Source organism: Pseudorca crassidens, chromosome 10 (genome assembly GCF_039906515.1).
Source record: "Pseudorca crassidens isolate mPseCra1 chromosome 10, mPseCra1.hap1, whole genome shotgun sequence".
NCBI lineage: Eukaryota > Metazoa > Chordata > Mammalia > Artiodactyla > Delphinidae > Pseudorca > Pseudorca crassidens.
This window is the reverse complement of record NC_090305.1, coordinates 16,380,922-16,405,618: the sequence shown is the minus strand read 5'-3', so window position 1 is coordinate 16,405,618 and position 24,697 is coordinate 16,380,922. Positions and strand designations below refer to the sequence as shown.

Below are 24,697 nucleotides of genomic sequence, written 5' to 3'. Positions count from 1 at the left end.
ATGGATAAAGGAAATGTGGCGTATGTATACAATAGTATACGTATTATTCAGACCAAAAAAAGAAGGAAATCCTGCCATTTGTGACAACTTGGATGGCCCTTGAGGGCGTTATGCTACGTGAAATAAATAAATCAGACAGAAAAAGACAAATGCTGTATGATCTCACTTACATGTGAAATTAAAAAAAAAAAGAAAAAGAATTCATAGATACAGAGAACAGATTGGTGGTTGCCTATTCTTATCACTTATTGTGATCATTTCACAATACATACAAATATCAAATCATTATGGTGTATACCTGAAACTAAGTTGTATGTCAATTATAGCTCAATTAAAAAAAAAAATGAAAGCAGTATATCCTTGCCGAAGCATTACAATCTTTTCCTGATCAGTTTTAAAACCTCTGAATTTCTCACCTTCATCCATTATACCCCATTAGTTGCTATGTGTTTCTTCTACTACTCAACCCTCAGAATTCTCTGATATTTGGCCATATCTACCTCCTGAGCATAACTTCGCACTGTCCAGGTCACACAACTTCTTTCTTACAAACTATAGTGTAAATTGGCCCTTGAAATGGGCACAGAGTATTCCTGGAGGGAAACAAACTAGCAGACAAGGGTCATTTAAAAATGAATTCATGTCCAGGTCTTTAATTTCCATTTGTACTTTTTCACAAAACCGATTTGTCTGTGGTCAAGGCTTCCCGCGGGGTGTCCTTTCACACCTCCCTCTCACTTTTACTGAACACCTTCAGGTCACCAAGTAGGGACTTGTGAAGCTGCCTTTTTCAAAACAACATAACGAGCTCCCACGGCTGCCACCCTCAACATCCATTTCATTAGAAGCAGAATTTATAATAAATTTATACATTTATGCTTAAGAAGTATTTATACTGTTTTTGATGAATTGTGTACTACTACTAATCTAATGACAATTCGATAAAAATTGTTTTTTAGAAAATATTTAGAGGCTTGTGGTCATAATGTTTTAATTTATATATACATTCTGATAGAGAAAAGGGTGGTAGAGTGATCAATAGATGACTTTCAAGCTTAAAAATATATTAGATAGAATTCTGTAGAGAAAATGGAAATTCAAATTCTGGGAAAAAAAGAGGATGATGTAAATTCTCCTATTTTTTAATATTTATTTGAATACATTTGAGAGAGTGATATAACAATTTTATTTTACAATTCTATATTTAAAATATACCAGAGGTTACCTCTTCTGCAGCTATTTAAACTTAGCATGAAAAAAATTCAATGTCAATCAGAAAATGTATGAGGTGGCACATGATTTTAGAAAATTATTTTGGGGTAACACCAAGCAGAAGTTTCAATACCACTCACAGGTCTGCAAAACCAAGTCCCAACATCTTAGTCTGGCATTCTGCCCTCTTTCCAATCTCATCTTCCCTGATAGCTTTTCTCTTTTCCTCCAACATATACCAACTCCCAGGGAGCACATCTCCACCTAAAAGAGACCTACAGCGTTTTGCCTGGGACATGCTCTAGACTTTTCACCCTTGTTTAAATGTCAACCTCAGCCTAGAATGCAACTCCCCACTTCCAAGCTATTCCTGCCTACCCAAAACTATCCACACCTCGTGTATCAATTCCTCCTGTGTTTCCCAATGTATACAAAGAACTAATCATCTCTTTTCAATTTTCATTTAAAGTGCTTTGTATCTCTACTAGGCAATTACCACAATCTACATTTCAATTACCCCCACCACCCGCCACATCATATATAAAAAAACAGTTGGTATCTTTTTGTTTGAGTTGAATAGCGGTAAAACCAAGAGTCAATGTGTTTAAGCAAGACAAACTATAAACTCAGTATTCACAATTCTCATTCTGGCTTTTTCAATGATTTCCTATGTGCCTCCAGGGAAACCTCAACTTTAGATAGTTTATACCTAAGTTTCTGCATTTTAAGCTTGAAGATTATACTCATGCTTTTTTAAGTGTACAGCGTGAGTAACTTTGTAAGGTTGTACAACCACAAACAAAATTGGCAAAGTCGCTTTTTTAAAAATTGAGATATAATTGATATATAACATTTTAGTATCAGGTATACATCATAATGATTTGATGTATGTATATATTGCAAAATGATCACCACAATAAGTCTAGTTAACATCCCTCACAACACATTGTTTTTCTTCTTGTGGTAAGGACTTTTAAGATAGACTCTTTCAGCAACTTTCTAATATACAATATAATACGGTATTATAAACTGTAGTCACCATGCTGTACATTACATCCCTAGGACTTATTTATTTTACAACTGAAGATTTGTACCTTTTGACCACTTTTACCCATTTTGCCCACTGCCTACTTACTTCCCTACCCAATCTGTTCTCTGTTTTTATGGGCTCTTTTTTTTTTTTTATTCCACATATAAGTGAGATCATACAGTATTTGTCTTTGTCTTATTTCACTTAACATAATGTCCTCAAGGTCCATCCAGGCTGTTGCTTTCTTTATCCATTCATCCATCGATGGGCATCTTACTTTTTATACAGGAGAATTTTTAATGAAGTTAACCAAAAATAATTTGTCATCATTTGCAAATATGAGAGATCAATGATAAGTATTACTAAATTAGAGGAACCTAAAATTAAAGCCATTTTTAAGATAAATAAGATACAAGGAGGTCACATGACAAGGCCAATCAGCTGGAGAACAGATGATACTGCTCAAACTCTATGCTAGTATCCAAACTTATCTTCACTTTCCTGTCCAAAATATGAGATCTTCTAAACAAACATAGACTCTACAATCCTAAAAAACAAAAAACTCCATATTCACTAACCATTTTACTAGTCACCTCTCTCAAACAACAACCAGTAACAAAATGATGATGAAATTCATTTTACTTTTTTATTCAACATTAAAATGTGCAACATGATAAATTCCCATAGTCCATTTCAAAAAGAATATACTATATTTCATCTCTCAGTCATAAAACTAGTAACTTATAGCCCAAAGAGAATAAGAAAACCTGGTAGTCTCAGAAACAGCTCAACTTCATAGTTATTTGTATGTCTAACCTAACATCTGTTTCCTGTTTATATTTTCACAAGGTATTTTGCATTGCTCAATGTAATTATATATTCTGCAGTAAGAAAAAGTACAATATAAGGCTTCCTTTAGTCCCATCTGGATGTAATAAAGGAATCAAATTTTGAAACGGCAAGACTGTGAAAGGAAACTTCTACCTTTAATCATAACAGAAACAGCTGACTGCCCTTTTCCCTACACCATGACACTTACTAATAACTGTAAGAAAAACACTAGCCACATGTGAAACTCTGAATCAGTGTAGGTAGGATCTGAGGAGCCACAGACGGGTTGAATCGATTTCAGGCTGACTTTACAAAACCCAGTCCAAAGTTGAACGTTTGCAACATTATATGTGGAATGTCCTTTAGGATTCTGATTATATAGTAGCTGAGTAGCCACATCTGTGATATATTACAAAACCAAAGTAGTGGCCAGAAAAGTTGTTAGCATTTTATTTTTTAAGAACTTAACATTCTGGGGGGACTTCCCTAGTGGCACAGTGGTTAAGAATCCGCCTGCCAAAGCAGGGGACATGGGTTCGATCCCTGTTCCGGGAAGATCCCACATGCCGCGGAGCAACTAAGCCCATGCACCACAACTACTGAGCCCACATGCCACAACTACTGAAGTCCTCGTACCTAGAGCCCATGCTCTGCAACAAGAGAAGCCACTGCAATGAGAAACCCGCACACAACGATGAAGAGTAGCCCCCGCTCGCCACAACTAGAGAAAGGCCGCACGCAGCAACGAAGACCCAACGCAGCCAAAAATAAGTAAATAAATAAAAATTTTTTTTAAAAAAAGAACATTTTTGGTTTAGTAAATCCTATAGTCTCAGTAGTCTAAAATGTGAGTCACTTCCATGTCTTTGAGTCTGTAATCACTTTTCTGAGTTAATGAAAATTAATGTATTATGTTAATTTATTAATTAGATATATAAGGTAATAATTTAACATAACTTTAAGTGACTTATTAAAAAATCATAGAAAGAGAAAACTAAGTGATATATATATATCAAACTCCTCTTCCACTGCTACTACTTCTACACAAAGACAAAGGTTTAAAGGGGTTACATGACTTGCCTAAGGTCACAGTTACATAGTGCTAGAATTAGGGTTGGAACCAAGGTCTTCAGATTTTCAGAACAGTGTCCTCTCAAATATAAACCTTCTAAATTGTATGGTATGACAGGTAGATTAAATTACACCAAAATGCATTCTAACAGAACATGTGGCTCAATTATTCAATCTGCTATCATACAAACATATCTAACATACATAAAACCTGTACATTCTGAAGTTTTTCATTCTCTTGAACAGGCATTACATCAAGTACCTACTGGAAAAAACCAACACACAACCAATCCCAACACTTCGCCTTATAGGGGGAGTATTATGCTAGGCCATCTGTTGAAGGGTCTTCCCATTCAAAAATCTATCTAAGAGAATAGTGGCAACTCTCATACATGGCTGGCAGTTTTATTAAAGCCAAACATATGTCAACCCTATGATCCAGCAATTCCACTCCTACGTATATACCTAAGAGAAATGAGTGCACCTGTTCACCAAAGGACGTGTATGATAATGTTCATGTAAGCTTTATTCATAATAATTGAAACCTGGAAATCACCCTAGCGTTCACCAGGAAAATGGCTGAACAAACTATGATGTATTCACACAATGGAACGCTTCACAGCAATGGACCTGTAACAAATTCCCAACACACAAAACAACATGGATGACTCTCACAGACATTCTGATGGCAAAAGACAGATGGCAGCACTACAGCAGAGCCCAGGTGAATCATGGCATCCCTTTATCTCTGCTCGTAGTGATGAGTTACCTATAAGCCACTCCTACCCCAGACACCTTGGAAAGTCTCTCACTTCCTCAATGAGTCTTGCTTCACTCCCTCACTAGATCTCTTTCTCCTTCCCCATGAGGACCCTAGACTTCATCTTGCTCTATTAATCATGAGATTTCTGATAAGCAAATCCTTAAAAGTTGCACTTGCCTGATCCAAAAGATGCCTTCATAAAGAAAAAGAAAGAATAAGTTATATACTTTCAGATCTGATACATTAAGGTAAAATTCCAAAATTCTGATATAATAATAGTAATATTAATAGCTAAAACTATTAAGTACTTTCTGTATGTCAGGTACTATTCTAAGATATTAATTCATTGTTCTAAGATATTAATTCATTGTTCTACCAATTCATTGTTCTATTCATTATTAATCTAATCCAGATAAGACAAAATCTTACATTTATATAGCATCCGATAGGGCACTGCTGATACATTGTTTAATATTCTTTGTACAGGGTAACTGCTATGATGCCCCAGGTGATATCTGAAAACATCAAAAGCCACAGAAATGTGAAAAATTCCCTCAGTGCCCCACACAAATCAGCCGCACATTCAGGACTATATCAAAGAATGGAAGCATAGAAGAATGGAGAAACAGAAGTAGGTTATTGTTATTCCTGCTTTCTTTTGACAACTTCTTTACAGAAATAGTAAGGGCTTTGAGGGACTAACTTCTAGGGATCTAATGTACAGCATGGTAACTATAGTTAACAATACTGTATTGTATAGTGGAAAAGTTGCTATGAGAATAGAGCCTTAATATTCTCACCATAACAAGAACAACAGAGTGGTAATTATGTGATGTGAAGGATGTGTTAACTAACCTTGCTGTGGTAAGCATTTCACAGGATATATTTGAATCAAATCATCACATTGTACACCTTAACCTTACACAATATTATATATCAATTATATCTCAAAGTTGGAAAAAAAACAAAAAAAGTTTTGTTTATACTATACTGTAGTCTATTAAGTGGGCAATAGCATTATGTCTAAAAAGTGCACACACTTTAGCCAAAAAATACTTTACTGCTAAAAAAATGCTAATCATCAATCGTCTGAGCCTACAGCAAGTCGTAATCTTTTTGAAACAGTTTTATCAGAGATCACAGATCACCATAACAAATAATAACAATGAAAAAGTTTTAAATATTGCAAGAATTTGCAATATTTAAAATGTGTCTCTGTGTCAGCAAAATGTGCCACAGAGACACGAAGTGAGCACACACTGTTGGGAAAATGGCATCGATAGACTTGCTCAATGCAGGGTTGCCACAAACCTTTACATCTGTAAAAAGTACCATGTGTGTGAAGCACAATAAAATGAGGTATGTCCATACACAAAAGAAGAGTAGCTGGTGCCCTGGGAGACTTGAAAAGGCTCCCTAAGAGAACAGAGAGTGCCCCAAGCCCAGGGAGACTGAGCGTGACGCTAGAGGTACGTCTGAGGCCTCATGAAGCCAGCCACCATAATGATGCCCAATTCCTCTCCAGGGTCATAGGTGGGGAACCAGAATACCCTGTCTATGCAATAATCATTCCTTGAATAAGAGAGAGATCTTCTTGATGTGGTTTTCCGTAGATTTCATTTTTCTACTGTACCATTTGCAACATGAAAAGCATTTGCAAGTGAGGAGGGCCATGCTATCCAAAAGAAATGCTTCGTTCTCAGGCGTTAGGTAGAGGATGCAAATTCAGTAAGTGATTCCCCACACTCACTACAGAAACAGAAAGCTTTTGGGTTCCAGGCCTCTCTGACACAGGCTTATATAAATATGACACAACCGTCAAAGCAAGTACTGGGATGATTATTTCATACCAAATACCAGACAATGGAATGGCACAACAATTCTTTGAAATGCTATTTTTTTTCTTTTAAGTTCTAGGTCACATCAAGTAAAATGAGTTTGCAAAGATTTTAGAAGGCTCAGAATTTAGAGGTCAAATGGAAAAAATTTAAACCTATCTCATTCAGCTCAGCCCCTTCAAAATGGTGTTTCTTTTTAAAAAGACTGAAATATAAATAGAGTGATCAAGATTCAACGAATTTGCCAGATTAATGACAAACTGATTCAGACTCAGGTCTTCTACTTCTGTGAACACTTCAGTACGGTCACGTCCCATTAAGTTAGAAGGATAATAAATAAAAACATCATAAAGATACTTCAGCAAAAATGTTGGTAAAGAAACTGAGGAACTTTAAAATGTGCATTTACTTTCATGAGAGTAAAACAATGTAAAACAGAGTAAAACAATGCACTGCAAATTTCAAAATGACTTCCTGGAGTTACATATCCTCGAATTACCAGTATTTTCCAGTGTTGTTTTTCTACAAACTCTAGAGTCTATAGCTATTAATTCTAAGTTTGATATCTTTTTAGTTTAGTAAAGCAGCATCGACAGCAAACATCTTTCTGATTAACAAATACCTAATCAACTGATGTGCAAAGCTTTCTGGAAGACTACACAGAGGATGGAACATGGCATAGTGACAGGGACACCATCTCTCAAGAAAACAAAGCATTTTCTTTCCTTTTTTTTGGCCACTCCACACAGCATGTGGGATCTTAGTTCCCCAACCACGGATCGAACCCGTGCCCCATGCAGTGGAAGCATGGAGTCTTAACCACTGGACTGCCAGGGAAGTCCCCAAAACAAAGCATTTTCATGAGAAGAGATCTACAGTAGCTTCAACAATATAAAAGACAGTGACTGTGGAAGTTGAACTATCTATTAGAATATAAATAACGAAGTAGTATTGGGTATGGTTTTTAGAAAAAGAATCAATAAAGAAAGAGAGGGAAGCAACTAAATGTCACATGCAAGGTTCCGTCTGAGTAAGCCACAGTCTGCTCTGTGCGGTGCCCACAGCTACAAGTATCTAACGAGGTGCGCGTTTTAGTCTCCAAATCTCTGTGCTTTCTGTGAGGGTGTTGTTTGTTACAGGCCACTGAGAGACTCAATTAATAGTGATCTTTTGCTGTCAGTAACCTACTAATGACATGAGCTCCTCCCCAAAAGCTTTACAAGGGCAGATGGAACCATAAGTGATTGACGGTACCTTTGACATGGAACACAAAAATTAAGGAAGAATACGAGCTAACCCCATACACTTATGGCCTGACACATACAGAAGCAGCCCATTTTAAGGCATAAGTAATATTTAATGACATCAGCAGGAATGGCAGAGTAAAAACCTCTGAAAATCCTCTCCTACCTAAAAGGCAATGAGGACAGTGACAAAAATGGTCAGAATCAATTTTTTTCAGAACTCTGGAAATTAACTAAAGGCTTACAGCAATCTGACGAGTGTTTATTCCAGAAAAATGGAACAATCTTGGTAAGAACAGAAAGTTATGTGGCATTTTAAACTGGCCCTTTTCTCACCTCCCACTTCCCAGTTCTGTGGTAGCCTTGAAAACCAACAACCTTCAATCATGGTGAAAACCAGCAGTCTGGCAGCCACTGAAGGGGGCAGAAGAGGGTTGGAGCTCCTTCAAAGCCCCATTCCCAGAAAAACTGTCAGTATTTGCCCTGTGCAGTGGTTTCATGGAAGACTCTACTCACATGGCTTTCTTATTTAACCTGACCTGGCACTCACCCAGTAGAAAAGCTTTTTTCCCAGGGGCATTTGTCAAAAATAATCATTGCAATTGCTTAACATCATGGCTGCCTGGGGCTGCAAATAACAGAGCAAATAATAAGCAAATCAAAAAGCATAAAAGGAAAAGCTAGGGAATGTGATTCCAGAGGGGATTTTGAAACACACTGACACGTTCCTGGGAATCTAGAAGGCCATGTGCACGCACAAGGACGTGTGCATGTCCAGGCTGTGCACCTGTTCAGTGAAGACATGAGAAGGCCCTTAATTCTCACCTCTGGCTAAGTCTGAGGTTCTACACAAACAGGAAGTGCAGGTAAAGATGGAGGTACAGGCAACCTGCGCACTGAAGGATGCTCCAATATGAACAAAGGATTCCTCCACAAAGACAGACTTATTGTTTCCAGGTTTTAAGGAAATCTCTGTCCAATCATGAGCTGACTACTAAGCTAATTTGATAGAGACTTCACTGGCCACATATAACAAAGTAGACTTTACTGAATTAATTACGAAAAGTCACTAAACAAACAACAACAATAATAACTCTTGTCAAGAGAAGACTATCTGATTTCCAGAGCTGCCACATTATATTTAAAAGTATATTAAAATAAATAAATAAAATAAAAAATAAATAAAAATACAAAAACAAACAAACAAACAAACAAAAACTATGTTGGGCTTCCCTGGTGGCGCAGTGGTTGAGAGTCCGCCTGCCGATGCAGGGGACACAGGTTCGTGCGCCGGTCCGGGAAGATCCCACATACCGCAGAGCGGCTGGGCCCGTGAGCCATGGCCGCTGAGCCTGTGCTTCCGGAGCCTGTGCTCCGCAATGGGAGAGGCCACAACAGTGAGAGGCCTGTGTACCGCAGAAAAAAAAAAAAAAGTATATTTAAATGTCTAGTTTTCAACAAAAAATTATAAAATGTGAAACACACACACACACACAAAAGCAATCGATAGACACTCCCAGCAAAAGCCCAGATTCTGAACATACTTGACAACGACTTTAAATCATCATTTTAAATATGTTCAAAGAAGTAAAGACAATCATGTTTAAAGAACTAAAGAAAAGCATGAGAATGATGTCTCACTGATTGAAGAATATCAATAATGAGACAAATTATGAAGGAGAACCAGATAGAAATTCTGGTATGAAAAGTAAAAGAACTGAAGTAAAAAATTCACTACAGGGGCTCAGCAGGAGACTTGAGCTGGTATAAGAAACAATCAGCAAACTTGAAGACAGGTCAATTGAGATTACTTGGTCTGAGGAACAGAAAAAAAAAAAAAAAATTAACAGCGCCTCAGAAATCTGTGGGACACCATCAAGCATACCAACATACATATAATATGAATTCCAGAAGGAAAGAAAAAGGCAGAAAAATATTTGAAGCCATAATGGCCCAAAACTCAGAAATCTGAAGAAAAACAATCTACGTAACCTAGAAGCTCTACAAACTCTAAGTAGGATAAACTTAAAGAGATCTATACCTAGCTATCTCATAAACCGCTGAAAGATAAAAACAGAATCCTGATAACAGCAAGAGACAAGCATCTCATCACGTGTAAGGGATCCTCAGTAAGATTAACAGTTGATATCTCATCAGAAATCAGAGGCCACAAGGCAGTGGAATGACATATGCAAAGTGCTGAAAGACTGTTAACCAAGAATTCTGTATCCAGAGAAGTCATCCTTCAAAAGTGAAGAAAAAGTTAAGCTATGCCCCGATAAACAAAAACTGAGAGAATACTTTTCTAGGAGACCTGTGTTAGAAATACTAAATGGAGTCCTTCAGGCTGAAATGAATTGACATTAACTCCAATCCACATGAAGAAATAAAGAGCACAGGTAAAGGTAACTACAAAGGTAACAGTATAAATGTGGTTTTTGTTTGTAGTTCTTGTTTTTATCTTATCTAACTTAAAAGACAACTGCATAAAGCACTAATTATGAATGTGCTGATAGGTGTACATTTTACAAAGATATACTTTGTTTGATAACATCAGCATAAAGAAGGGGAGAGGGAATTGAGCTATATATAGAGGCAAAACTTGTGTATCCTGTTACAAAGTTGATATTAACATAAACTAAACTGTTATAGATTAAGATACTAAGGTAACCACTAAAGAAATAATTTTAAAGATTATATATATGAATTAAAATGGCACATAGAGAATATCTATTTACCACAAAAGAAGGCTGTTGTGGGCTGAACTGTGTGTCACAGAAGACACATTGACGTCATCATCCCCAGAACCTGTGAAAATGAGCTTCTTTGGAAATATAGCGTCTTTGCAGATGTAATCAAGTTTAGACGAGGTCATACTGAATTAGGGTGGACTCCAATCCAGTGACTGGTGCCCTTATAAAGAAGAGGAAATTTAGTCGCAGAGAGAGGAGAATACCATGTTAGCACTGAAACAGAGATTGCAGTGATATGTCTACCAGCTAAGGAATGCCACAAATTACCAGCAACCACCAGACGCAGGGAGAGAGGAACGGGACAGATTCTCCCTCAGAGCCTCCCGAAGGAACCAACCCTGCCAACACTTTGATTTGGGACCTCTGGCCTCCCAAACTGTGAGGATAAATTTCTGTTATTTTAAGCCACCCAGTTTGTGGTACTTCGTTACAACCACCTTAGGAAACTAATACAAAGACAGTAATAGAGGAATAGAGGAAGAAGAAATAACAAGGATCTATTGAGGTGGAAAGACAAAGGCTTGGCTATATAGTAGCCAATTAATGAAAAGATTAATGTCTGAGATTTCAACTAATCAGCATTTAGGCAGACATTCCATATGACTGTATGATAAAAAATTGATGTCAAGTTTGCTTTTTACATATATTTTAACATGTAAATATGGAAGTTACTTCTTTGTTGCCATATATTAGAGACACTCAAATCCACAATACTTTCTCTAGTCAAACAATGCTTTACAAGCAGCAAACTTTTCACAGTGTTTTTAAAAACACAGAAAAATGCATGCTACAAAAAGAGACAGAATAGTTTTTTTTCCACCTAAACTAATGAATAACTAGAGAACTTTCAATATTACTCTAAATAGTTTGACTTCTCTGGCCCACATGCAGCATCCTCTGATGCTAAAAATGATTCATTACACATACACTATTCATGCCCATTATAATCAATTTGATAGCTCTGTTCAACACATCCAAATAAAGGTGTTCTTAATCATATAAAAATGCTTATGTTTCCAATTTAGGACACAATCATCATTTACTGTTAAAGGACATTAAAGAATTTTGGACTTAAAATTTGAAAGCTTAACATTTTTATGTGGATTATTTTTGTGGTAGACAAAGGAAGATGTGGGAAAAAGAACCAATGCATATTGGATCTAGAAACAACAAACAATTTAGTATATTAAAAATAAACAGAAGCAAAGTAAGGAACTGCATTTTACTTGCTGAAAAATATGCAGAATGTCCCTCAAGTATTCTCTGAACCATTAACTTCACTACCAACCTTTCTGTTCTACACCATGAATCATGAGAAAATTCCATTACCCACCTGATATAAAATATGAAGATTTCATTTTACTAAGTGCTGAATTAGCAATGGCCTAGGGTAGCCTTTCATAGGCTATCAGAGCAAAGAATCAATACGGAAATGATCCTAGTACCAAAAGAAAAGTGTAAAGAAAAAACTACATTGAATGCCTTATGTGTTAGCCATGCTCTGTGCTTATGAAGGAAAGTCGAAGGCGGCTTTTCTCAGTGGTTTGAGCATAACTGACTTCCTAAATTAATGAGAAAGATAAAGTCCACGGATGGTGTATTGTGGAGTTTGAACTATACTAATTTCAACAGGTGACATGGAAGCCCTCTTAGCTACTCCTGTGAAATTAAGGATCCAGGGAAAACAGCAATGTGAAACGCCTTTTAAGATGCATATTAAACCATCACGTATCTAATGCCCTCCTTTAGAAACTGAAATGTACACTAGAATACTAAAAGATGAAACACGAATATTTTGTATGCCACAATCAAAATTTGTAAATTTCCAGCCTTCTAGTATCCTAGAATTGTAATTCTGAAATATTAAAGTGTTCTGCTTTATTGGGTTGGCCAAAAAGTGCCAAGTAAAAGTTTTTAAGTAAAAGTAGAAGACATTTTTCATTTTCACCAAGAACTTTATTGAACAATGTATTCACCCTTTTGTTCCACTGCCTTCTGCCATTTTTCAGGCAACTTCATAATTCCGTCTTCCCAAAACTTTTTATCTTTTTGAGCAAAGAACTGTTCCAGGTGCCTTTTACAGTCTTCCAGGGAATTGAAATTTTTTCCATTAAGAGAATTTTGTAAAGACCTAAATAAGTGGAAATCCGAAGGTGCTGTGTCTGGTGAATATGGCAGATGAATCAGAACTTCCCAGCCAAGCTGTAACAGTTTTTGCCTGGCCATCAAGGAAACATGTGGTCTTGCGTTATCCTGATGGAAGGTTATGCGTTTTCTGTTGACTAATTCTGGACGCTTTTCTTCAAATGCTGCTTTCAGTTGGTCTAACTGGGAGCAGTACTTGTTGGAATTAATTGTTTGGCAGAAGGAGCTCATAATAGAGGACTCCCTTCCAATCCCACCATATAGACAACACTACCCTCGTTGGATGAAGACCAGTCTTCGGTGTGGTTGGTGGTGGTGCATTTTGCTTGTCCCATGATCTCTTCCGTTGCACATTATGGTACAGTATCCACTTTTCATCGCCCATCACAATTTGTTTTAAAAACAGAACGTTTTCATTACGTTTAAGTAGCGAATCGCATGCAGAAATACGGTCAAGAAGGTTTTTTTCGCTTAACTTACGTGGAACCAAAACATCAAAGCGATTCACATAACCAAGCTGGTGCAAATGATTTCCACCGCTTGATTTGGATATTTTTGAGTATGTCGGCTATCTCCCACATGGTATAACACTGATTGTTCTCAACTGATGTCTTGATTTGATCGCTATCAACTTCAACTGGTCTACCCGACTGTGGAGCAACAACCAGCAAGAAATCTCCAGCATGAAACTTTGCAAACCACTTTTGACACATTCAATCAGTCATAACACCTTCTCCATACATTGCACAAATCTTTTTTTGCGTTTTGATTTCATTTTCACCTTTCTTGAAATAATAAAGCACAATATGCCGAAAATGTTGCTTTTTTTCTTTCATCCTCAATATTAAAATGGCTACACAAAAATTCACCAATTTTGGACTTCCCTGGTGGCGCAGTGGTTAAGAATCCGGCTGCCAATGCAGGGGACACGGGTCTGAGCCCTGGTCTGGGAAGATCCCACATGCTGAGGAGCAACTAAGCCCGTGCGCCACAACTACTGAGCCTGCACTCTAGAGCCCGTGAGCCACAACTACTGAGCCTGCGTGCCACAACTACTGAAGCCCATGCACCTAGAGACCATGCTCTGCAACAAGAGAAGCCACCACAATGAGAAGCCTGTGCACCGCAACGAAGAATAGACCCCGCTCGCTGCAACTAGAGTAAGCCCGCAGGCAGCAACGAAGACCCAATGCAGCCAAAATATAAATAAATTTTTAAAAATTCACCAATTTTGATGTCTTTTTTTAATGCACGCTGATATGACAGCTGTCACATACAATCTAACAAAATTGTTTAGGATGAAGTTAAAGAAAACTAAGTGCTACTAGAGCCAAGTTTTTTTCTTACAGAAAAAACTAAATGAACCTTTTGGCCAACCCAATATATATATATATACACACACACACACGCATGTGCACACACACACAGACAAAGACACACACACAGACACAGACATGGTTCCAGATGTTTGACTATGACACCAGTTTCTTTATAAAGCATTTGCTGAGGCCTCTTTACTTATCATCTTGACCCGTATTTTATCCCTATGTCCCTACATTCTTTTCGTTTCAGGAAATGATCATCTCTTTTGGCAATGAATATCGGTATGTCTCTGGATTTCACTGGTAAAAAACTTAGGCCAATAGCAAGAGATAAAATGATGATATTAGTGATTGCAAAGTTCAGATAGTTTTTATCACAAAGTGGATTAAATCGTATTATGATAACCAAAGCCAATTTGACTACTTATATTCCTCTGCTGGATCTAGACTCCCATCCATGCTATCTGGTAATTCAGAAATTGTAACTGAGGGCAGCAGGGAGGCCCACAAGGTGGGTCTCTGTATAAATTATTGCTGGCCATATAAACAGAATCTTAAAACAAGGCATTTTCCATTGTTCTCCCCCAAAAGACAGAGAAACCCAATATTTTCAACATGAGAAACATTCATGCACAAAATAGTTCATTTTCCCCCGAAAACATACCTGAGTTGATAAGCAAAAAATAAAATTCCTGATGAAACTGATGAGTCTGTGGCTGTGAGGACAGCAACAAAGAGTTATTTGTTGAGATCAAGTCTATCTATTTAAGAGCTCATTTCTTTTCTGGGTCCTCTGGCCTGCATGTTACCCTGAGGCTTAATCACCCAGACAGAACGTTACAAACTGAAGCTCAGTAGTCATAAGCAAGAAGCTATGGAAGTTTTTCTGAGGAGCTGTTGGATTCAAGAAAAGCTGAGGCTTCTTGGGCAGGGCTGGGGTTAGGAGCTGAAGCCTGAAGAGGGAACAAGTGAGGATCACAGGATGGAAAGGGGTGAGATACAAGTAGGCGCAGAGGTGCAAATGTTTTGGTAGAGGGCCAGACTGAAGCTTTGCTGGTGCTCAGATCCGGATCCCTCCAAGGAGGAGCAGAGGTGGAATGTGGGGTAGAGCCCACAATCATGCTTATGTGGAGGAGCATTTAAATTTCATGGTTTATCACAAGGAGTCAAGTCATTTGGCACATAGGGCTGGGGCATAACCCCCATTCCATTCCAGGGGGGCTGCCCTCAGCTCTCATAATTAGGCCTGATAAGCTTTTTATTAAGTATATGAATCCTTTTAATATTTGATGGTTTCCTCCCCCTAAATTTTCAGATAGGCACAAGCTTTGGTCTCCAGTTTTAGAGGTTTCACTGACCTCTTGAAATCTATTCACAAATGCCAGGTTAAGAATGAAATAAAGTGCTGATGATTCTAATCAGTAAGAAACGGGGTACCAACAGTCACACAAACCACACTGACAAGTTGCAAAAGCTATAGTACGTGGATGGCAGAAATAAAGGATTTTTCCTTTCCATTTCATTGCTCAAAACGAATCACTGAGCATGTCCTTCTATTCACCAAAAGGGTGAAATAGTTTGTATACAACAGCACAAAATCTATTTGCATATTTTTCTATTATTCTGGAAAGTATAACCCTTAAGGAAAAAAAAAAGTTTAAAGACACATGTGAACTGTTGACTTCAATTTGGAAATTCTGTATTGCTCTGATGAAACATAAGCACAGCAGGTATTGTGTTTGCTATTATTTTGAAACTATGAGGCATTTTTCAGAAGTCTGCCAAGACAAACATACTATTAATGTTCATAAATTACCATGCAGCAAAAGTCCTTGACATATATCTACTGTCTTACCAGATAAATTAATTTTGCTAAATGTACTATTAGATTGGAACATAAGGTCATTTAAATAGAAGTAAATATACAAAAATCAAGGGTAGCAGGAAACTGACTTGTAGTGACTAAAAGATTTCTCAACCAAAAACAGACGGAACATTTAAAATACCACTATGATTAACCTTACACAATGTAACACATATAAGTAACAGAAATATACTAAATATAAATCTTTAAAGAACTTATACATTTTAATTCAAGCTGAATAAAATGTAGCATATCAATGTGAATATGAGTGTCAATATTCTCAGCAATATTTTACAGAGTAATAGAAATTTTAAAATAACCAATTTGCTTTATTTATAATTTGAATGTAGGAACAGTCCTTAATAACAAGCATTTGCACTCCAAATTAATCAACTTGCCCTCTCTGTTCCAGGCTGTAAGTGATGCACTAAAATTCTGATATGACTTTAAGACACACAGGCATTTTCAAGGAAGATAACAGTTATTTTAAATTATTCATAACACAAGGAGAACCAGAATAGCTTAGATAAATAAAATCCACAGATAATCCCCATATCCCTTTCTGGTCAACAGCTTTAATATCTTTTCCCTACCAGCCAACCCATAAAATGAAAAACAAGACAAATTGCCTGATTTTAATTTCTCCTCCTTGACCATCCACTGCTGACTTCTCTGATGGAGACTATAAAAAGCAGTGAAAGCTAAGAAGCAGGAAGAAGAAGAAAGAAGCTAAAAGCCTAGATAATCTACAAACTCAATAATCATATAATGAGCTCATTTGCTCTAGGTGGTCCTAAAGATACTATCTGTCACTACAGTATCTTAGCAGAGCAAATAATAAAGCATATCCCTTAGATGGATTCTCCTCCACCATCTAGTAATTCTGCACAAAAGTGTGACTCATAAGTGAGAAACACATATGACAACCATCCACAAACTCTTCCAAAACTAGATGCTCAGTCCAGATATGAAGGCACCTCAGTATGTATAAGACATGCAGTCAAAGAACAGCTAAACTTAGAGCCATCACATCATTCCATACACATTTATTAAGTGCATGTCATCACAGGCACTGAAATGCAAAGACAAACAATACAGCCTCTTCCTACAGATGGTAACAGTTTTGTTGAATTTATGTGTAAATAAGTAATGATGCACCATGATGAGTGCCCACAGAGACAGGCTGGACAGTGTCTGACAGAGCATGGAAGGAATCTAGGAAATACCTGAGCTGGCTTTATGGAAGATTCAGTATAGCAGAGAGCATTTTAGAGTCAGACAAGATTAGAAACCCATTCAGCTGCTAATTAGTTATGTAATTTGGCCAATTATTAAAGCTTTCTAAGACTTGGCTTCTCAATAAATAAAATAAGGATAATGTTATCTATATAGCTAGCTTATTGTAAGAAGGAAAAGAGATAATGTGTGTATAGCAAGTAGTATGGTTTCTAGAAACTAATAAACGCCCAATAAATTGTACTGATGTTATTATGATTATTATTAGGCAGTGCTGAATAATGTTACCAGTGTCTTCTGGTGCCCAGGTACCAGTAGCCATTGCATCACTGTCACTGGCCACATCACACCTGGCTGGGTTCATATGTGTTATGTTCAGTCTGAATTAATACCTTAGCTGTGGGCTACCTACAACGCAGAGGGAAAAACTAAGCAATGTAGTTTCAAGAGTAATCAAATTCACAAGCTGCTCCACCTAGAAGGTCAGAGTTCATTAAACAGGAATACGCCAGTGTTATTATCTTAGCGACATCAACAGGAAAGCAAACATAGAGGGAAAATACCTCTTATGTGCCACTATAGGGGCAATATATTAGTCAACATATATATTAGTCAACATATGTATTTCCATTAAGAACCCGTTTTTTTAACGGAAAAGCCCAAACGGACATTTTGGCCAACCCAATAGTAGCAAATATTAGTGTATCTGATTAACTCAATACTAACAACTGTCATCATGTGGTAAGTATGAAACGGGAAAAAGTTAAAGTAAAAATAGCAGGAGTATAAAATGGTTAAAAAAAATATAGGCTACACAGGAGGCCTCATAAGGGTAGCAAAGGGAAGAGCAAACAGGGATGTAGTGGAGGAAGCGTCTTAAGGACCCCGTATGTCATGATAAAGAGCTTATCTTTATTCTATGGGTAATGAAGAGGTATTACAGACCTAAGATGAGGTAAAACATTTTTTAATCTACTGTTTTATCTATTGTTTCTACCTCATATCCAAATTTAATAAGTATTACATAAGCTTATAATTATGTTTCTTCAATTCCAGGGTGTTTTCCCACCATATATATATGGTATACATATATATAGATATGTTTGAGATATCTTTGACACTTATGTCATCATTTAAAATGAATCCCATATGGTTTTTTAGGGCAGTGACAAGTTAAAAATAGGGTTTGTAGGTACTCCAATTAGATACTTGACTTTGCCTGTTAGGGATTAAGAATTCTCCCTCCTTTCCTTTTATTCATTACACATTTATTCAATATCTACTATATAAAGTGCCACACATAATGTTAGACTCTCAATTAAAAGTTAGATGTGCATCCTACGTTAAGTGTGATATCTTCTGTCCCTTGGAAAATTTAATAAAATGTATTTTCAACAGACCTATTTTTCCACACCATACGCTTAAATAATGATAGAAACGTTGGTATTTTCCTTTAAATGATTTCCCCTTTAAACTGTGCAATTAAAAAAAAACTGGTAAAAGAGTTTAAGAGAAAAATCTCAAGAGTCAGGTGAATGTGAAGTGAACATAACCAAGAGGAAGGAAAACAGCCCCGTGAAGTGCTCGATAATTAAAGTCTGTAGCGTGAAGCATCTTCCAGAAACACAAGGAGGCTGGGTCCTACCAATACAATTCGCCAGAAACCCTCACCGTAAGTGTATTAAACCATCAGAGTACGTTTTCAAGAGTGGCTTCCTTCTATCCTGGCAGTTAAAAAAAAATCATCACCTGTCATTCACTGGTGTTATTTTTCCCCCCGTTTTCAGCTTTTCCCTCTTCTTTTTTTTTTTCTCATTGATGAATTTTCTTCAGCACTTTAGGTAAGTCAAGTAACTTCTTCAGAGCAGTCTCAGCTTAGTGAGAGGAAAATGGGGAAATACAATGCATTGTGGGTGCGGGGTTAGGCTCCATGGGGTTGGCTCTCTTCCCTAATGTCCTTTTTCACACTTGGAAGCCAGTGATGCCTGTGGAGCTCAGATACCTTTTCTGTTACAGAAGGATGTGTTTGTAGGACACTGCGAGCTTGAAGCTCTGCCACTCAGAGAAGGATGAGAACCACCACCAAGGTGTGCAGGTCTTGTCAAAGTGACAGAGGAAGACTTGAAAAGCTCTTGCTTCCAGATACTTGGGTTTTCTCGTTCTAGCACATCTTTGTTTGTTTGTCTCCTTTGCTTCTGTTTCCTCTGGCCTGCTCTCTCCTTTGCTGTGGAACCACAGGATGGAATTACTCCCTGCATATCAAGTGGAGGGGAATGGGTGGCTTTCTTTGGGACAAACTCTCACACTTGAAGCTCATTTACTTTGTCATCTTGTGCTGCCTCTTCTGGCCAGACGACTTCAAAGTTCAAGATGGTAGAGTGGGCTCTACAATTTATTTTATGAAAAAGGCTCTTCCTTTATTCATCTTTTATTCATTCATTTATTGAGCCACTAGTGGGTGGGGTAGATCAACACATAGACGTGACAAGGTCCTCGCCTCATGAAAATGAGAATGTAGGAGGGAAGGCCAACATTATAGATATCTTAAAGCAAGAATTTTTTTTTTTTTTTTTTTTGCGGTACGTGGGCCTCTCACTGTTGTGGCCTCTCCCACTGCGTAGCACAGGCTCCGGACGCACAGGCTCAGCGGCCATGGCTCACGGGCCCAGCCACTCCGCGGTATGTGGGATCCTCCCGGACCGGGGCATGAACCCGTGTCCCCTGCATTGTCAGGCGGACTCTCAACCACTGTACCACCAGGGAAGCCCAAAAAAGCAAGAATTTTTAAAAGGTAATTTTATGACAATTGTTACTTGCTATCACTCTAAGTACAATCTATGAACTAAACACCTGTGTTCTTCCAGGTAAAGCGTAAAGCTACATTTACCGTCCTCTGTTGATTTTTAGCAGCTCTTCTGGAGCATCTATTCGGAGATCAAAAACTCTAGCACTATTTTAGATGCTGAGCATGAGGGTTTGCTATAAACGCGACACTGGTTTCTGCAACTTGCAATTAATTAAAGGGTTGAGTTTATTCCAAGAGATATTAGGTTTCTCATCACAGAGCCAATACGTGATTTTTTTCCCCTTGTGTTTACTCCCCACCTGAACTGCTCTGACTGTAGCCCCACCTGAACTGCTCTGACTCTAGCTACTAACGTTCTCTTGAAATTTGATAAGATTTTTTAAATCCAAAGAAACTGGGGTGTTACCAGCTGTATATTGGCAGGGCTTACTTCTCTTCCTACCCACCATATATGCAGCACATCTCCTGATCTTCATGATGGACACCTCACATTTACTGCAAACATAGCAAGACTGCTATAGCTCTTAGCAGACTTGATTTTTACAGAGAATCACTGGCTTTTTCAAGTGCCACGTCAAAGGGTTAAGTAAAAACTGACACGCCTGTGGCTTACTTTTAAATAGCAAATCATAATAGTCACACACTGTCCAAAGTACCAAAGTTAACATATAAATCACACACCTTTACTAAAAAGATCTGGTTGGGAAAATGTGAATAACAAAATTGAAATCGCGAAATTTCTTCATTAGATATTTATAATTAACGATCAGATTGCGATCCACTCTGTTTTCAGAATTTCTAAAATAGGTTGCTGAGAGCAGGGTGGCTTTTCAACAACAACCTCAACAAGTATAGGCCTCAAATCAAATCAACAGAAATAATCTTTGAATATTCATTCACCTTGAATTTCAGCCACTACACTTGCTAACTTTTAGAATTCTGAAATGTCATTTTTCTGTACAACTGATAAAAACATAAGTGAGTTGTTTCTGTACTTTGCACATGACTCTCCAACAGCACTTATTAGATTTCTTATTCTTAACTATGGACCTAACAGCATAATCTTATTTCTCAAATAATCATCATGGATCCCAGCATGTACTTTTTCATCTACATGGTTGCTCCCTTGTCCATATTCTTTGCTCATATTTATTGTATCATTTGTCATCAAGTACCACAGTTACTTGTACACACGTCCATTTTCCTAGTTTAATAGTAAGCTACTTGAGGGTAGGCACTCTGTTCATCCATGGAAGGTATAAAAACAAAACCAGGGATCTTGCATTATCATAACTCCTTTTTTCACAGCGACCACAAGAGAATCAAGTGGAAGACTACAAAGCTCTACGTCTCCTGGATTTCATTTTTCCCCTAACTATTGCCAGACAAAAGAATCAAATTTAAAACATCCTTAAACTCCACTGCACAGTATCCTCACTGGCAGGGCTAACAGCAGTTCAGATAATGCAATGTTCACAGTTGGTTGCAAAATCAATGCAACGTGGTAGCAGTCCTGAAATACACAAGGGTTACAGACAGAGGAACTGAGGCAAACTTATGCATTGGAAAACTGAAGGGCTGTAAGGAAGAAACAAAGAACTGGGACAAGATGGCAAATACTGGAAAATCTAGGCAACATTAATTAATGGTGAGGAAGCAGAAACAAGATGTGAAGACTGACAAAGAAGGGACTTGAAATTCCCGATTCATTCTTGGTAACGTGGGACCACACAAAAAAAATGTGGAAGTGATTTTAAATGACACTCATGTGATGGCGCTGAGGCTGCCACGTTGTCTGGATTGGTTCGTCTCTGTGTCAGCACGGAAATGGGGCGCTTTTCCTTACCTCCAGATGCTCTAAAATATAGGGCGGATTTGTCATGCCAAGCCTCAGCATTGCTCCCTCCGGAATCACTTCAACCAGCTTCCACAGCAGTGCGGGCAGACTGGTGCCAATATCTCTGCCATAAGCCCCTGTGTCTTCACTGGTCAACCATATTTCACAAACACCCTCTGTGAATCAAAGGAGATAATTAACAAATCTGTTGCAGAGCCGTTTCCTTCATCATACAGCTGCTCACTCTTTTTAATGCAGTATTTCTCAACACTGATATGCAGGCAGCCCGGGTATTCAATTGCAGAGAAAAAGCAGCTTATCCCATGGTGGCACTGGGTCATTAAGTTCATTTTATGAACACCAGAGAGTTACAACAATGCTGTAAATTATCAGTGCGTCCTATGGAGTGATTAACATTCACAGCCAATCAGTTCAACCATGCTTCCTCCAAAGCACTTTGATCAAGACTAAAGCTTTAGTCCCATCACAGACAATACCTAGTTTATTGAATAGCAAAAGCCCCGGAACTGAAACAGTCACTCAACAAAATAGGTACTATCAGCAGTGAACTCACTCATCAGTCTGTCACCGACCCAAGGAAAATGTCAAGTGCTGTTAAAGTTTGACTCACAAATTATTAATTATGAGGTACCCATTTCTCCTGTAGTAACCATGCTAATTTGTTTTCTTAATTCAATTGAGAACAGAGTGCATTATATGGCTGCATTCAAAGAAGTTGGCTACTGTATCCACTAAGCATCTGTGTTGAAAAAGCTGTTTACTAAAAATAGAACAGGTTGCATCCTATTTTCCATCAATCAGACTTTATAAAAATGTATCTATGTTTCCATGTTGTTGTTGTTATAAAGAATCCTGACTTCCAATAGTACCGGCCTGCAATAACATTCTACCAGAAATTGAAAGGAAATACTTCTGGATCACCTAGTATTACTTAAAATAAATAAAGCAGAGTTAGTAAGAGCCACCCAAGTTTCCAGGGCACACAGATCTTTCTGAAGGCATAGTCAACTAAAGGATTAGCCTGTTTTAAAAGGCCAAATGATTCACAAGGCTAAAATAAACAGTGAAATGGGCCTGTGAAATTTGTTCATGCTAACGTGATTTGTTGCTTCTGAAGAACCTCAACACACACACAAGGCACACAAAGACAGCCTGAACCAAAAGTAGAAGTTTCTAGGAAGAGTCTTAAAATTAAAATTTTAAACTGTCTTTAGTTGACAGAACAGAATAATTTCAAAAATACATCTAAATATTCCTAGCCAAGAGAGACAACAAATAGAACACACAGCTTCTATGTGAATGTGAACTTAAAACTTATAGAACAAAGAAGCAAAAAGGAAAGATCTTCACTCTCTTTAACATGTTCCACAGAGGTGGAAAAATGTATCAATACATGAAGCTAACATCTCCAGTCACTATTCCTTCCTTTAGAAGAAGAGATATATTTACTTTATCAACAAACTAGCCAACCTCCATTAAAAACATGTTCCCTTTTCCCCACTTTACTTTCTTTCTGAGACAAGCACGTCCTCACCCACACCCAGACAACATGGAAAATACAAGCATAGAAATAAAATTAGTTTCCCAAAATTAAAGAACAGGAGACATCAAAAAACAGCTCCATTTTAAAAGTTAGAGATGTTTTTAGTATTTGAAAATCAATAATGTTATGAATATATATGGGCTTTCTTAATTTAAATATGTAGTTTCAGAAATTAATAAACCTTTGCTTAGTTTTAATCATTTAATAAAAAGTTTTATCCTCAAAGTAAATAATCTGGCATGTCCACAGGCTACCTTTGTAGCTCTGTGGTTTTATAAATATTCTCTGTACATGGAGTAAATATTTTTCTATTGAAAAAAACTGGTTGCAATTAGTGGTATTATCTGTATTTTAATATTACATATGCCATCAGACACTGGACTCATACAACCTTTTTTAAAAAAATCTTATCACAAAATCCACTCCAGGAAAGAGATGGCTAAGTAACAACATAAATGGATTTTAAAACACTCTGAAAGAGGTTATAAAAACAGGACATTATCCATGATTTTCCAGTTACTGGCATCTGAGCAACACAATATGAATATTTTTAAATGAACAGAATAATTTTAATTTATAATTTTTCCATCCAAATGGTTCCATGTTACGCCTTATGTAGAGAGAGCGAGTTCCTGGAACAGTGCCTTGCTGTTGCTAGATGAATATAGAAGGGGAAAAATCGCTATGAATAGGAATGGGAATAACAGCCATGCAGAAAACAGCATCCAGCTCTTCAAGCTGCATAGGTGGGGACCAACAGCCCCCTGGTGGGCTGAAGCTTCAAATTAAATCACATGAAGAGGAAGCAGCTGTAACACTACATCAGCAACAACAGGAATAATGGTCTTGATGTCTCCAAGATCAAGGCTGCTAAAATGCTCTCTATAATAGCAACCTGGTTTAAAACACAATGAAATAAGAAAACATGTGCAAAATGTGAAATCCTTGGACTTGAGAAGAATTGTGCCTTGCCAGTTCAATCCAAAAATTTGTCAAAGATGATTTTGCTCTTAACGTGAGAAAGTTCAGGTTTGTAAGGTTATATTTCAAGCGTTCATTCTAATGAGAGCTGATCCCTCCCACAGTTAGGCCACAGAAAGCCGTTTCATAGTAAAGGTGAAGCTCAGTGTGGAATCCCGAAGTCCTGTGATTATTCATAGTGCAAGCAGTGCCTGTCAGGT

General features: G+C 37.5%; 1 protein-coding gene across 5 annotated transcripts in view; it reads right to left on the bottom strand.

The window, feature by feature from the left end:
* The window catches only part of CDKAL1 (CDK5 regulatory subunit associated protein 1 like 1), a 650,929-nt gene that overhangs the window by 249,725 nt on the left and 376,507 nt on the right, over positions 1–24,697 (bottom strand). For all 5 annotated transcript variants that reach the window (XM_067752107.1, XM_067752108.1, XM_067752105.1 and 2 more), the window contains one exon: positions 21,962–22,128. In XM_067752107.1, coding sequence (XP_067608208.1) covers positions 21,962–22,128 — 167 coding nt within the window. The remainder of the gene's footprint in view (positions 1–21,961; positions 22,129–24,697) is intronic.